At 40.3% G+C, this 15,356-nt stretch overlaps 1 protein-coding gene across 1 annotated transcript; it reads right to left on the reverse strand.

Moving 5' to 3' along the window:
• Window positions 1-2,546: 2,546 nt before the first annotated feature.
• LOC135175618 (granulocyte-macrophage colony-stimulating factor receptor subunit alpha-like) lies at window positions 2,547-10,334 on the reverse strand. Its single transcript, XM_064143951.1, has 8 exons — window positions 10,207-10,334; window positions 9,499-9,674; window positions 8,748-8,887; window positions 6,954-6,983; window positions 5,896-6,034; window positions 4,062-4,149; window positions 3,443-3,524; window positions 2,547-2,618 (listed from the first exon to the last, which is right to left on the reverse strand). Exons 1-8 carry the CDS (start codon window positions 10,332-10,334, stop codon window positions 2,547-2,549), a joined length of 855 nt encoding a protein of 284 aa, XP_064000021.1.
• Between the last annotated feature and the right edge of the window lie 5,022 nt (window positions 10,335-15,356).

Raw genomic sequence — 15,356 nt, forward strand, 5'->3', positions numbered from 1 at the left:
AAGCTGGGGAGGGACTTTTCAGGATATCAGGGAGTGACAGGATTAGGGGGAATGGAGCAAAGCTGGAGGTGGGTAGGATCAGGTTGGCCGTGAGGAGGAAGTTGTTCAGCATGAGAGTGGTGAGAGCCTGGAATGGGTTGCCCAGGGAGGTGGTTGAGGCACCATGCCTGGAGGTGTTTAAGGCCAGGCTGGATGGATGGGGCTGTGGCCAGCCTGCTCTAGGGTAGGGTGTCTCTGCCCATGGCAGGGGGGGTGGAACTAGATGATCCTTGTGGTCCCTTCCAACCCTGTCTGAATCTCTGATTCTAAGTTGCAGCACAAGAGGTTCCTCCTCAACACAAAGGGGAACTTCTTTATTATAAGGGTCACAGAGCACTGGCACAGGCTACCCAGAGAGGTTGTGGAGTCTCCTTATATGGAGACTTTCAAGGCCTGTCTGGTTGTGTTCCTCTGTGATCTCTGCTAGATAGTATTGTCTTGCATTGGAGCAGGGGTTGGACTTGATGATCTCCTTGGGTCTCTTCCAACCCCTAACATCCTGTGAGCCTGTGAAATCTTAAAGTGCTGCTGTCTCAAAGTTATATAGGTAACGTATTGAGTTAATACCTCTGGAGTCCCTGTAAATAATTCCTTTAGACATAAACCACTGCCAAAGTTTGGGACTAAGTTTGGATACATAAATCATTCTAACCCAATTCTCTGATCATCTGATTTTCCTTTGTATGCTTCTTCTATGTAGCCTTGCTATCAAAATCTGTTAAGCTGCACTTCTGAAAATCAATTTACTAATACCTCTGGTGGTGATCTGTTGCTGCCAGGAATCTGACAGATGCAACAACACACTTTGGATTGAAGCAGGTTCTCTTTATTCCAGACCAGTGCAAGCATAACAACCATGCAGGACAGAGGACCAAAACCGTAAGACCAAAAGGCCCCTGTCACCCTCGTGGTGACTCCTTTTATCCCATCACACAAACAATGCATTAGCATAACCTAGGCGAGTACAGCCCAGTCTTTTACATACATCATGTCTTGTTTATCTCCTTGGCCAAATGTCCCACTATCTTTCCTCCTACTGTGGGAGGCATCCTGAAGCTGTGGAAATTAAGGTCAAATGCTTATACACTTCTCATCATTATTCTGTCTTATATTGGATTCAGACAGTGATTCTTTAAATGATATACATCTTTCTAAATTGGTGTAGCTGGGAGGATCCTAAATCAGGATTCCAGCACAAATGATTTAATACCTTTAAAAGATTTAAAATACTGTTCTGTGACATTGTCAGAGTATTTCAACCACACAAGATGACTTTAACTGTCCTGAGCCCTGCTAGAAGGGCAAAATAGCAGGGTGCGAGCAAACCAGGAGAATTATAGCAATTGCCAGGAACAACATTATAGTACAGATGCTGGACAAGATAACTGCAGAAGGTACTCAGCCATGATCTTCAACTTAGTAAAGAACAGCTGGTCACAGACTATCACTGATAGTGCTGACTATAAGGATCATGGCGTGGTGGACTTTAGGACTCTGAGAGAAAGGAGAGCAGACTTAAGGTTGCTCAGGACAGAATAGGACCTAAAATGTCTTAACTGAGAGACTGCAGTAATTCAGAGACTTCCACTATGGATGTGCTGGACTCCAGCCAGGAGTTTGGATTTAGCCTTCAGTATCACTTGCTTCCTCGTGTCCTTGTGGATCTGACTGAAAAGGAGGGCTCACAGGGTTATAATGAATGGGACTACATCTGACTGGAAACCAGCTACCAGCAGTATTCTTCAGGGCTTATTTCTATTCAATGTATTTGTCAGTGATACTTATCAGTGATCTAGGTGCAGGAGTTGCATGCACCATCAGCAAGTTCACTGATGATATCAAAGTGAGAGGTACTGTTGACTCTCTTGAGGCACAAGAAGCCCTGCAGAGGGATCTAGATAGATTGGAGCACTGGACTGTCATAACTAGGGTGACATTTATCAAGTCCAAGAGCAGGGTTCCTCACATATGGTGGGTAGTACTGGGCAAATGTATAAACTGGTAGAAGAACTACGGGATAACATCCCTGTAGAAAGGGATCTGGAGGTGTTGCTTGACAGAAGGCACAATAGGAATCAACAGTGTGAGGAGTGGCTAAAGACTTTAGGTTTGTCTAGTTTGGAGTGAAGGAAGCTTAGAGATGACTTCATTATTGTCTACAAGTTCCTGAAGAAGGGAAGCAGAGGAGATGTTGATCTCTTCTCCATGATGTCTAATGACTCAAAGCTGCATCAGATGAGGTTTAGGCTGGATATTAGGAAGCATTTCTTTACCAAGGGAGTGGTTAAATCCTGGAATAGGTTTCATAGAGAAGTGGTTGATGCTCAAAGCCTTTCTGTGTTTAAGAACCATTTGGACAACACTCTTAATAACATGCTTTAACTTTTGAGGGACTCTTGGGGACTTTCATCTGCAGACAACACTGTCATCCATGTTAGCAAGAGGGAGAAAATGTGAAAAACCTGTAAATTGCTGCCAAAAAGATGCATGAATTTAATTTGCACACATTATGCCACTTCTTCAATAACTGTTATTATTTCTTCAGTTTCATGGTTTATTACTTGATTCTTACGTTCCATCTGTTAAAAGAAGAATAAATCTTTTCATTAGTATTTCATGCAGGATATTAGCTACGAATTTACAATTGATTAACTGGCTGTAATTCAGATAATTGTTATTTTAGAAGCTGTAAGGGGACTCTGTCAGTAAAAAGACTGAAGTAGACATGTCTTCCCTCCATGACAAGAAACTAGACTGTTCAACCAAAAGCCAGAAAGTTCATCTTTTTAAGCATGAAAAAGTGAACATGACAAAGACACAGAAAATAAAAGCATTCATAAAGGCTCACCAGTGACCCAGTGGGTTCTTGCAGACACAGTTTTGCTTAAAGACTTGGCTGTAGCCAACTTACAGTCTTTGCAAATTGCAAATTGCAGGAAACTGTGGAATATGTTCTCTGTATGGGCAGTTTCCCATCTAGATGTGCAGTATCTGCAATGTATGCCTGTCCCTTCTTTTCCTGAGTGTCTCCATCTGTCTCCTTAAGTTAGAACCACTTAGCCCTCATCTATACTTCTGTCTTTACCACGCTCTAGAAAACGCTCCCCCCTTCATGTTTGCTATGGTACAATTTTTTCTGTACAGCAGTATTTTTCTTTGTCCCTTGTCTCTGCATAGATGACCAGCAGTCTGATTCTGCATTATTACTGTTCTGAGACGCGTATACTCAGCATTACTCTACTGACACCATACATCTTACAGGAAGAGCAGGGTGAAATGGTTTACTTTATAAAATCAGGTAAATTGATGAGCATTTTTTTTTATGGAAAAGGAAAAATCAGAAGAATTGTTTGCATATGGACATTCTCTAATCTAATTTCTGGCAAGTGGAAAGAACACATACCTGGAAATCTGTGGAACAGAGCTCATGGAATGGATCTCGTGGTCGTGGTACTGTAGCAGATGTTTTTTTCAAATAAATGCATCTACAATGACAAAAAGAATTGGTGAAGAAAGATTAAGTATGCAAACATATGAACGTGTAATAGTGCTCCTGAGGTATTCTTGTATGCCTCTAAGATAAAAATAATGAAAGTTCAACTAAAAATCACAGAGACTGAATACAATAGTATCATTTCATTATCCAGAGCTTGGATGATAGCAATTTGTTTTATGAATTCTTAAAGTATTATAGGAAGCTGTTTAAGTATCTGAAAGGGAAATATTCCAAAAGCAAGGAAACAATTTCATGTAATATCCATCTCTATTCCAGAGTCTGGAGGCAGGACCATGGCACTGATATAAGGCCTCGTGCCAGTGCTGGAAAGTGTTGTGTTACGTTGATCAAGTGAATAAGAATGTTGGGAATCAGAAATATAGTGCCCACTTAAGGAGCATAGGGGAGTATGGATTTTCTCCCTCTCTCTTTTCCTTTAAAAGGAGGCCAGATTTTTTGTTTTGCTGAGGAAAGAAGTGTTATTTCAACTCCAGAATAAAAAAAATGGGCAAGAAATAAGGCTTACATTGTGAAGATAAAAAGTACAAGACTTGCTGACAGCACTGGTATCAGAAATAACAGATATGATGAAGTAGAGGCAAGTTGTTCTTTTCCTGAAAGATAAGCAATCATCACATTATTAGTATCACAGAACGGGAAGGGCTGCACAGCAGTGTGAGGTCTGTTCTGCATTACAGTATTAAGCACCAGTCTGAAGGGGCTTCTTCTCTAGCCTAGCACCGTATCGACCCGCAGCACAGGAAGAAACAAGATAGCTGACAGCACGTGGGCTACCTACAGCAACGTGAGACCTTATCGAGCCTTTTGTGAGGGGCTGAGGCCTACAAACTACTTCAAAATTCAAAGTTGTAGAGTGTAGTAGGGGCAAAAGAGGTATCTGTAGCACCAGAAGTAGAAATGGAAGAATTGAGAGAGGTGGCAACAGAACTCAAAAAGTTATGGTCTATTCTGTGTCTTCTTACAAGAATCACCCACTGCCACAACACAGTGCTTGGACACTTCCCTCATAGAATCATAGAATCAACCAGGTTGGAAGAGACCTCCAAGATCATCCAGGCCAACCTATCCCCCAGACCTAGCCAGTCAATTAGACCATGGCACTAAGTGCCTCAGCCAGTCTTTTATTGAACACCTCCAGGGACAGTGACTCCACCACCTCCCTGGGCAGCCCATTCCAATGCCAATCACTCTCTCTGGCAACAACTTCCTTCAAACATCCAGCCTAGACCTACCCAGGAACAACTTGAGACTGTGTCCCCTTGTTCTGCTGTTGGTCATCAGGAAGAAATGACTGACCCCTACCTGGCTACAGCCTCCCTTCAGGTAGATGTAGACAGCAATGAGGTCACCCCTGAGCCTCCTCTTCTCTAGGCTAAACAACCCCAGCTCCCTCCAGCCTCTCCTCATAAGGTTTGTGTTCCAGGCCCTCACCAGCTTTGTCACCCTTCTCTGGACACCTTCCAGCACCTCAACATCCTTCTTGAATTGAGGAGCCCAGAACTGGACACAGTACTCAAGGTGTGGCCTGACCAGTGCTGAGTACAGGGGCAGAATAACCTCCCTTGTCCTACTGGCCACACTGTTCCTGATGCAGGCCAGGATGCCATTGGCTCTCTTGGCCACCTGGGCACACTGCTGGCTCATCTTCAGCTACTATCTACCAGTATCCCCAGGTCCCTTTCCTCCTGGCTGCTTTCCAGCCACTCAGTCCCCAGCCTGTAACACTGCTTGGGGTTGTTGTGGCCAAAGTACAGAACCCTGCACTTGGCCTTGTTAAATCTCATCCCATTGGCCTCTGCCCACCCATCCAGCCTGTCCAGGTCCCTCTGCAGGGCTCTCCTACCTTCCAACAGATCAACACCTGCTCCTAGCTTGGTGTCATCTGCAAACTTACTGATGCTGGACTCAATACCCTGGTCCAGATCATCAATAAAGATGTTGAACAGGACTGGGCCCAGCACTGATCCTTGGGGAACACCACTAGTGACAGCTGCCAACTGGATGTGGCACCATTCACCACCACTCTCTGGGCTCTGCCATCCAGCCAGTTCTTGACTCAGCACAGAGTGAATCTGTCCAAACCATGAGCTGCCAGCTTGGCTAGGAGCTTCTTGTGGCAGACAGTGTCAGAGGCTTTGCTGAAGTCCAAGTAAACTACATCCACAGCCCTGCCCCACATTCACCAGGCAGGTGAATCATGTTAAGAGATGTAACAATCCATTCCTCCTTTTCAGCCTGGCAAATTATTGTGCAAAAGTTGATGTGCTTCCAGTAATAAATAAGGCAGACAAGTAATATCTTAGGAAAAACTAGGACAAGGAAGTAATTTTCCTTCTTACCAAACTCCACAGGTGTACTCCACTCCCCCCAGTTTGTGCTCACTAAACAACCATTGTCAGTTGCTCTGAGTTTGACGCTGTATCTTTTCTCTGTATTGAAGCTCTCAAATATGTAGGAGTTTCCTGTGATGCTGCTTTTCTAAATACAAAACAATCAGACTGAGAGATTTTCATTCACTAGATGCACAGATCTTAAGAAAGAGTCAGGTTTATGTAATGACAGAAGCAATTAAAACAGAATATTGTACATAAACTTCTGTGAATAGACCAGTGTGAAACAACAAATGGAAAATGATCCCTTAATAAATCAGCTCATTCCACTCTTATTTCTTTTCTCTGAGTATTATTGGGTTTGGTGATATGAAAAGGGAATTTGCAGTATGCTTCCCTGGCTCCTTAGCCTCTGTGAAAAAATGAGACTTGGATAAAATTCAAACAGTAGTTTTACAGTCTGTAAATTATCATTTTACTAGAAGGCCATTCTTTAAAGATCTGATGTTTCAAAACTGAGTTAAACACTTAGATTAAACAGAAAGGAAAAACCTGACACACATTGAGAAGAATATTCAGAAGCATATTGAGCCTTCTTGAAAAGCTGATTTTTATTTTCTGTTATATTGGTTTAATCTTTCAGGTGATATTTTCTCACCTCTTCTATCCTAACCCCTTCCAGAGATCATTAATCAAGAAAAAAAGTACATTTTGTATGTCTAACTGTAATGTGGAATCATGATCCATTATTTTTATATATACAAGAATTTGTTAGGAAGCAGAAAGACCTTAAAATGGAAGATTTTGTAACTTGCATAGAAGTAATATAAAGTTCCACATGCGTAGGTGTTTGGGTTTGGTTTATTTGTTGTTTGGTTTTGTTTTTTTCCCCCCAGATTTCATAAATCAGACTTTGAAACTTTGAGTTTAGGGAACTTGTCAGTAAAGAGTATATCTAATATGCTGCAACAGGTAGAAACCAAAACAGTTTGGCTTGAGGATGCTCTGATACAGATGAAATTTCAACCCAGCATAAATATTGGACTCATATAATAATAAAGACTTACTGTTTTAAGTGTGTTTTTCTTGAGATCCACCTAGTAAAAAGAGAAAAACATTTTTTTCCTTGATTATTCTTTTTGTTGCTGTATTGTAAAGGATCTTGTTTTATGAATGTTTTATTTTCTGAATATTTACCACAGTAAATGAAGACAACAAGAGGAGATGACAAGGCTGGATACACAAAGGGCAAGATGGAGAGCACAGGGCCCCAGGTGGAGCACATTCTAACAGTTGCACCTTTGTAAAAATGCATCTTAATTCTTTGGATCTAATTTAGCAACATAAGTGAGCAGTAATGATGACTACATGTAGTAGGGACAGATTGTGGTGGAGGGTTGCAAAACCCTCTTGCAAAGCTCTCATTTGAACAGAATTGTGGTTCAAAGACCATCCATCGAGGAGTCGAAACATTGCTCCCATCTGCCTGCATGACTACAGCCGCTGTCCCAACCGCCGTTCTTAGCTGCGGGAAGATTTCTCCCCCAGAGGGGCATAAACTGTAAACATGAGCCGTTGTTTTGGGAGAAGGACCTTGGGTCTGAGACACTGTGAGCACCCTACGCACACCTGCTGGGGGCTGACCCTTGCCAGCCTCCTGGGGCTGTACCACAGGTTGTTTTGGTGAAAAATAGCCTATCTGTGCCTTACACATAACTTTGAGCCCATCTGTATTGTCCACTTGTGATAGCATCAGCCTGGCCAGATACACCTCTTCTGGACACTATAAAAGACGCTACATTGCCTTAATAAAGCACCTTGCTTGCTTGCAGCGCTCTCTCGCTCACACACACTCACACACACACACGCACCGACCGCACTGCAGCATCGAAGCTACAGCCGACTCGACAGCGCTCCGCTCCGCGCCAGCCTCCGCACGCCAGCAACCAGCTTGAGCGGACCCACAGAGGCTCAGACAGCGCGCCTCAATAACCTCGAATACCCACGATACCTGGGACTTTTCAGCCAGTGAGTAACTGAGAAACTTGATCTAAGCCAGAATAATATCTCAATAAGCCTACCAGCAGCACTTTCAAGCCACAGACTCTCTTCCTGAATCCTTTCAGATCTTTGCTAAATTCCTAATTTGTTATTCATAGGCATTCTGTAAAATAATCCTGCAACTGCATACAAAGAACTTACGTGGGGGAGTTGTAAATAAGTTTGGGGAAGGGGATTCCTAGTGTATATAATATTAAATATTTTAAACTCTTTAAAATTCAGCCACGTATTTCATTTCCCCTGAAACCCAGGCAAACTCCTCCGTGACACAGATGTAAAGTGAGTTTATGAAAGACATAATGATCAGTGATTGGTAGGACAAAAAACTAACTCCATCCAAAAAAAAAAAAAAAAAAACCAAAAAAACAGGACTGAAAGACTACAGTGGGAACCAAATTTGCCTTAAAGGGACACATAAAATTGATTGTATCCAATTTAACGATAGATTTGCTTTGTTTTATAATGTATTCATTCAAGTGTAGTTCATTTGGTGTGTCCTATAAACTGTTCACAATAAAGTTGTCAAGTAGTATCGTCCATCACCATGTATGTGCTAGAACATCTATTCATCCTCAGTGTGGGAAATCCCTTGCTTAATTTCTTTAAGGACCAACTGTACACTTGACTGAAAACCTTCCTTCAGTTTTCTGTGCCCATTTTGTGAGTGGCAGCAGTCCTCAGATCCTGTGAGGGACAGGCACTACATATATAAAAAAAGAGATTAGTTACGTAGGGAAGGAGAACAGGTGTGTGTGGAAAGGCAGGCATACAAAATAGTGTTGAGTCATAATTATTCTTACCTTGTTTTCTATTACAATTTCATATTTGAAACAACCACGTCTTTTCACATGACTTGTGCGAGGTGGTTGCCACTGAATTTCACAACCGCGAGAAGCTTCTGTACAGTTCACAGTGACGTTTAAGGGAGGAGTCAGTATTTCTGCAACAATGTAATTAGAAATACAAGTGATTAGTAATCATTTCTCTTAATCCTGCCTTTTAAAAATATCAGTAGATGCTCAAGCAGATGGTCTAAAGAGATGTAATGCATCTTTACCAGAAGCATTATGTCAATCCCATATTCTGAAGCAGGACTCCCTGATTTAAAATGCCAGTTGAGAAGCCTGAATTATCAGCAGCAGTAGGCAAAAAAAAAAAACCCACCAAAAAACCACAAATCATTCCTTTTGCTGAACTTAGCACATAGTGTGAGCAAGGTTTGTCTTCTGCTTGTTTGGTGTGTTTATTGTTTTTTAATACTTTGTTCATATTAAACAGAAGTAATTAGCTAGTTAATTTCAGAAGATGATACCTTTCTGTCAGAGAATAAATATTTAACAGAAATGCTCTCCAGTCTGGGATTTCAGTCAGTCTCTGCATTCATTTACTTTTGTGCATTCTCATACTTTTTAATTTTCAGCTATCAAGGCTGGAGGAAAGGGGAGGAGCAGCATTTAAAAAATATATGTTTTTTTTTTCCCCAGGATGGATTCTCCCTCCCCTTAACATAAACCAGGAAATATAATCAAAACAGAAAAAAAAAATCCTTACCAATTTTGTACAGAATAATCTTCTTTTTAAACGACTGAATGTTTTGTCCACTTTTAGACCCATTTATCAGGAAATCAGCTACCTTGTTTTCTATTGTAACGTTTTGGAATCTACATCCCGTGTGCTTTCCATAAATATCTTTGATGTAATTCTGGCATCCTGTGAAATCTTCTTTCCTTTACATGACATAGTGCATGAGTTAAATATTGGCCATATCACATGTGTCCTGGGTTAGGAAGGATCCCTCCCCTGGGGAGAACAAACTCACCACAACACAAATTTTTTTTGAAAGTCAGGGAAAGATGAAATTGTATTTCTTGTAGTGTAAGTATAACAGTATAAAGAGAGATAAACTACTAGAGAAGAAAAAAAAACAACCAATACAATAACCTTAAGGGAAATGGGGGAGGGGTCAAACGGAGGTGAAGCAGCAAAAAGCAGCAGCAGCCAAAACAGTAGCTGGGGAAGATAGGCTGGCTCAGCTCAAGCAGTAGAAGCCAGCACAAGGGGGAGAATAAGCTGTGCTTCTAGACATTAAGCTCTTGATGCTCCAATGAAATTATATTAACTTATCTATTGTTGTCATTATATGGCCTATCCCTGGAGTGTCCATCTCTCCTCTGTGTCTGAGCTAGAGAATCAGCTGAAATGGCCACAACATGCCAGACCAGAAATCAGAATTTCCTAGGTTCAAGTAGACCAACTTACCTTGAGTTCCTCCAGTACAGGTAATACTGTGTCTCTCCTGAAGAAGTCCTGCCCACATGCCAAGTGCAGTTCATGAAGGAAACATTAAAAATTACACAGACAAAATTTTCAATGGCTGTCCCGTTCATGCCTGAAAACACAGGAAGAATATCCCATGTCCACTCTGCGGAACAACTGCATAACTGCTCAAATCATGCACATCTCTGCAAGCTCATTAATAATTTTTAGCCACCCTATCAGTAAATTGGGCTGATTATTGTCTGAGTCTTGCAAATATCAATTTTATTTGTGTTAAGCTGTAAGTATTACCTACCATTATTACAGATGCTATGCAAATATGACTAGGATTTAATCAACTCTTTAATCAACCCAGACACAATGACATATAGAAATCACCAACAAAGACAGTCACTATTGTGTCCTTTATTTAGATCTGCTGCTTATCTGAAGTTCAGTCTACACTGGAATATGAAGTCTACAGCCGTGAACAAGGCAGGTTCTCTCTCCTGTGTTTGTGTTAAATCCTGGGCTCACTGACAAAGGATTTAAAAGTAAGCTGTCCATCACTTTCTTCTGTGTAACAGCTGGGGATTGCAACCTAATACTGAGAGTTCTTCCTGAAGCTAGTCCTTGCAAAAGTGTCATGATTTTGAAGAGAAAAATGACATATTTTTTAATTCTAGAATTGAAAACAGTTGATAATCTTTTCTGGTACTTCAGATTCAAGGATAGGGGGAATATTGTTTCTACTGAGCTTGATAGATGCAGGCCTGAATATCTGTGTCATTAATATAAAACCAAGTCAAAGCTGAAGCAGAAGTTGATAGCGTGGTTAAGTATCCTGGTTTGACCCAGAACAAAGTGAATACTTTCTTCAATCATTTAACTTTTCATCTCAGTCTTTTCTAAGTGACCACACATTCTGAAGTCAATGGCGTATTTTTGCAGACAGAATTCTACTTCTAGATGTGATGGCACTTGGTGTTTATAATTACTGCTGGTAGAGTGCTATGTTAAAAGGCTGTTGCCAGAAACCAGAATTTCCTAGGTTCAAGTAGACCAACTAGAGTAGAGTGCTATGTTAAAAGGCTGTTGCTTTTTTTAGAAACCAAAGTAATTTCTATATCTTGCATGCCATGTTGGAGTGATATAAGTAGAAAAGTCATCATAGTAAGTGAAAATGGTCTCACTTGCAGGGAGAAGCAGACAGGATAAGTGACCCAAATCTGGTGTTCTATTCCATATACATCATAATCAGTATAAAAGCTGAAAAATTGCAACTGTCAAGCCTTCTTTTTCTATGGCCAGCTTCCTTGAAGGACTCCATGTTCCTTTGTCTTCAATCCCAATTTTTGAGTTCCTGGATCCAGTTTATAAATCCACTTCCTCTCTGCCACTGGGTCCAATTTGTACTCTGGGAGAATGCAATATTAGGTTTATCTCTACCATATCGCTTTCCACCAGGATGAGAAATGGTACAATTTTCCTTCTGACTCCCTTTCTTCTCTTTAACTGCACCATGAGAAAAGGCAATCCTTCTCCAGAAAAGAAGAAACTCAAATGCACTTTCGTACCTAATATTTTTTCATGGATTGTTCCTAGTGGCTACAGTACTGTATGGAGGCTTTTGGGACTACTTTACAGAATTACGTTTATTTTATTTGGATGTACTTGAAATGTAAGCAGATAATAAAGGTGCTAAGGTAACAGTTTCCAGAGGAAAAGGCTGTTATCTAGAAGGCTTGACCTAATATAATATTGTGTATCTTGGCTACAGACAGTTCTGGATGAATTAAACCCCATTCCTCAGAATTCCCTAGTGGAAGACTCCATGAACATCACACTGGGAGTCAACATATGCTAGCAGAAATGTCACGGACAGGACGAAGAAGTTCCAAGAGTATCAACCATCTGATTATTACACCTTGGGAAATAGACAACAAAGTTGTTGGAACGCTCCTGTATTTCTGGAAAACTTTCAGCCTTCCAAGAGGAAGGTTGAAACTCTCTAGGGCTTGGTTCAATAGCACTTCTTTTAACAGAAGTGTTGGCCTACACATCCCCTGGCCTTTCCCATCCTCTATGGCTCCCTTCTGATTCAATTCTGCCTTCTTGATACTGCTAGTGCCTTTCATTGTGGGGCCTCATAATTAGTAATCCAGAAGAAATGATCATCACTATAAATAATAATGCTTCTCCCACCCCAGAGCTTTTTGCTTCTTGTTTATTTGAATTGTTTTTTGGTTGGATTTTTTTTTCATATGGCTTATCATCCTTTAGCAAAACCAGCGGAACAGAGTCAACTGAGAGGACAGCGTGGGTTACTGACAAAGATCCAGAGAAGAGTTACCTAAGCTATTTCTGCTGCTGCAAGAATTATTGACTCCTTGCCCAGTCACTAGAGGCATTCTCAGTATAGAGTTATTTACATCCAGTTTATGTCTATTTTTTAATATATATATATATATGTGTGTGTGTGTGTGTATATGTATAAAAAATATATACACACACACATGTAGACATATGTACATATATATGTGCATATATATATGCATATATCTATACATATAACACATATAACTTATATAACAAACCACTTCTGGGAGTCCAGTGATTATACTACCATACTGAAGTAATGGAGACCTTTGCTTAACTCTCTGGTCTGCCACAGATCCACTTTATGACCCAGGGTCAGTCAACTCTGTGTACTTCGCTTCCTCATTTACAAAAGAAATAGAGAAGTTTTCTTCTATTCAAGACAATGTGTGGTAAATGCAGCAGTCTGAAGTATGACCACAGGTGATGTGCAAGGGTTTTAGAGTGATGATTTTTGGCAATGCTGCAAATCAAAAGAAGAAAAAAAAATTATTCTGATTTCAAATCGCATCACAACCTGCTTCATATGTGGTCCAACAAGCAGCCAAGTTTGCGGGTGACAAAAGAAACAAGGTGAAAAGAACTCCTGAAACAGCATTGTGGTCAAGGTAAAAGCAAATAAAATCACTGCCTTGGCTTCTTTAGTGATGACCTCAGTTTTCATATCCAAGAGAATAATACAGAGATGCACTCATATATTTGTTAAGGCATGACTTGAGGGGCTTTATTTTTCTTTTTTTTTTTCTTTATTCACCTTTCTGTGGAAATGAAAAAGACAATCCAGCAGAACAGACAAGTATGACTCATTTAAGGTTTATTTTTGAGACTACTATGTTCAACCACAGTGTAAATGCTACAGTTTTATTTTTAGCAGCACCTAGAATGGAGCTAAATTTTCACGAGACAATTCTCCCATTATCTCCCATCAATTCAGTGAAATTGTGAAATTTTCTCTTTCCAGCTTATACTTGATGGCTAACTGGATTGTTTTAGTGACTTCTTGTTTAACCACTTCTCTTTTAGTCACTTCTTTATTGTAATTTCAATTTAAAAAATACTTAAGTTCATACTGTCGTGGTCCTTTTCTACATGTAAAGAACAGTTTAGTTTACTCTTCCTTCTGAACCACCTTCTGTATTCTTTTATAATGATAATAAAATGTGTGTGCAAGTATACAAATATCCTCACAAACAACATTTATTTCATACTTGAATAACTTATTTTCCTTTTTTTTTTTTGGGATGTTTATCTACATTTAAAATATTTCTTGACATGTAGCATGTGTTTTCCTATAATAAATGGTAAAGTACTTAACTGAGTGATACAGATGTGACAACTGCATAACAATGCAGATTTTTAATCACACACAACACTTTCTTTTATTTGGCTTGTTGTTTATTTTTCTTGAGTCAACTCAGATTACCTCCATCTCTTGGATAGGTGATATGAAGAGTGTAGTAGCTTCAGAAAAATACCTAAAGAGAAAGTTCTGCCCTACAATCCTTTGTGGCAATTAGACAGGACCTCACCTCTGGGCCTTTTTTTCGTAGGTCTTGAACAGAAAATGCATAAACTGCTCTTGACTTTTTAGCACAATGGATCAGGTAATTTGTAAAGGATTGTAAGTAACATACTTGGTACTAGAAATGAGTAAAAGGAAACTAAAATGCTTTAACTTTTTAACCTAATTAAAGGGCTTAGAAGGGCAACATGGCTGGTGAGAGGTCTGGAAATGATGACCGATGAGGAGCGGCTGAGGGAACTGGGGTTGTTTAGTCTGGAGAAGAGGAGGCTGAGAGGGGACATTATTGCCCTGTACAACTACCTAAAAGGAGACTGTAGTGAGGCTGGAGCTGGTCTCTTCTCCCAAATTACTAATGATAAGACAAGAGGAAATGGCTCAAGTTGCGTCAGGGGAGGTTTAGGTTAGATGTTCGGAGGAAGTTCTTTACTGAGATTTTACAGACTGCCCAGGGAGGTGGTGGAGTTGCCATCCCTGGAGGTGTTTATAAAAAGAGTGGATGTGGCAGTTGAGGCTATGGTCTAGTGATGAAGGATGCTGTCATGAGGGTTGGACTGGCTGATCCTGGTGGTCCTTTCCAACCACAGCAATTAATAGTGATTGTGCTGAGGAATTTGGTTTAGTCAAAGTCTCGTCAGTGTGAAACTAATGATTTGACTTGATGATCTTGCAAGTCTTTTCCAACCTAAGAAATTCTGTGATTCTGTGCTTCTCTAATTCTGAAGATGTTATCGGTTGTGAGGTGGAGTTTGTCTTACCTAAACTTACCTAAGTACTGCATAGTTTTGCCTGTAGGGGAATCAGTAATGCTACACCATCTTAACAGTGCCTGGAAAGGAACTATTACTTTATAGACAGTTTATTTGATCTAGTCTAGGACAAGATAAATGAAACCTTTACTATGTTTATTTTCTGCCAGTCACTGGAAAGATATCTCAGAGTGGTGAGCTTGAAGGAATTCCTTTAAGACTAAGTTATCCACCTTGGTCAGGTGAATCCAAGAAGATTCACTCCTTTCCCTTCATGCATCCACATGTAGGTACTAAATAGAAATACTGCCACTGTTCTTTTCTTACTGAAAACTGAAAAAAATATCTTTGAAAATGCCTTTTCCTCCTCTTTCTTATACCTGTGAAAGTATCATATAATTCTTCTCCTTGGAAAAGCAGTGGCAGTAGAACAGTACAATTTCCCTCAGTGGTGGTCCAAATTTTCTTTCATAACTCTAATAATTTCCTTGCAGATTACTGAT

The sequence above is a fragment of the Pogoniulus pusillus genome, chromosome 5 (assembly GCF_015220805.1).
Source record: "Pogoniulus pusillus isolate bPogPus1 chromosome 5, bPogPus1.pri, whole genome shotgun sequence".
NCBI classification, from domain to species: Eukaryota; Metazoa; Chordata; class Aves; order Piciformes; family Lybiidae; genus Pogoniulus; species Pogoniulus pusillus.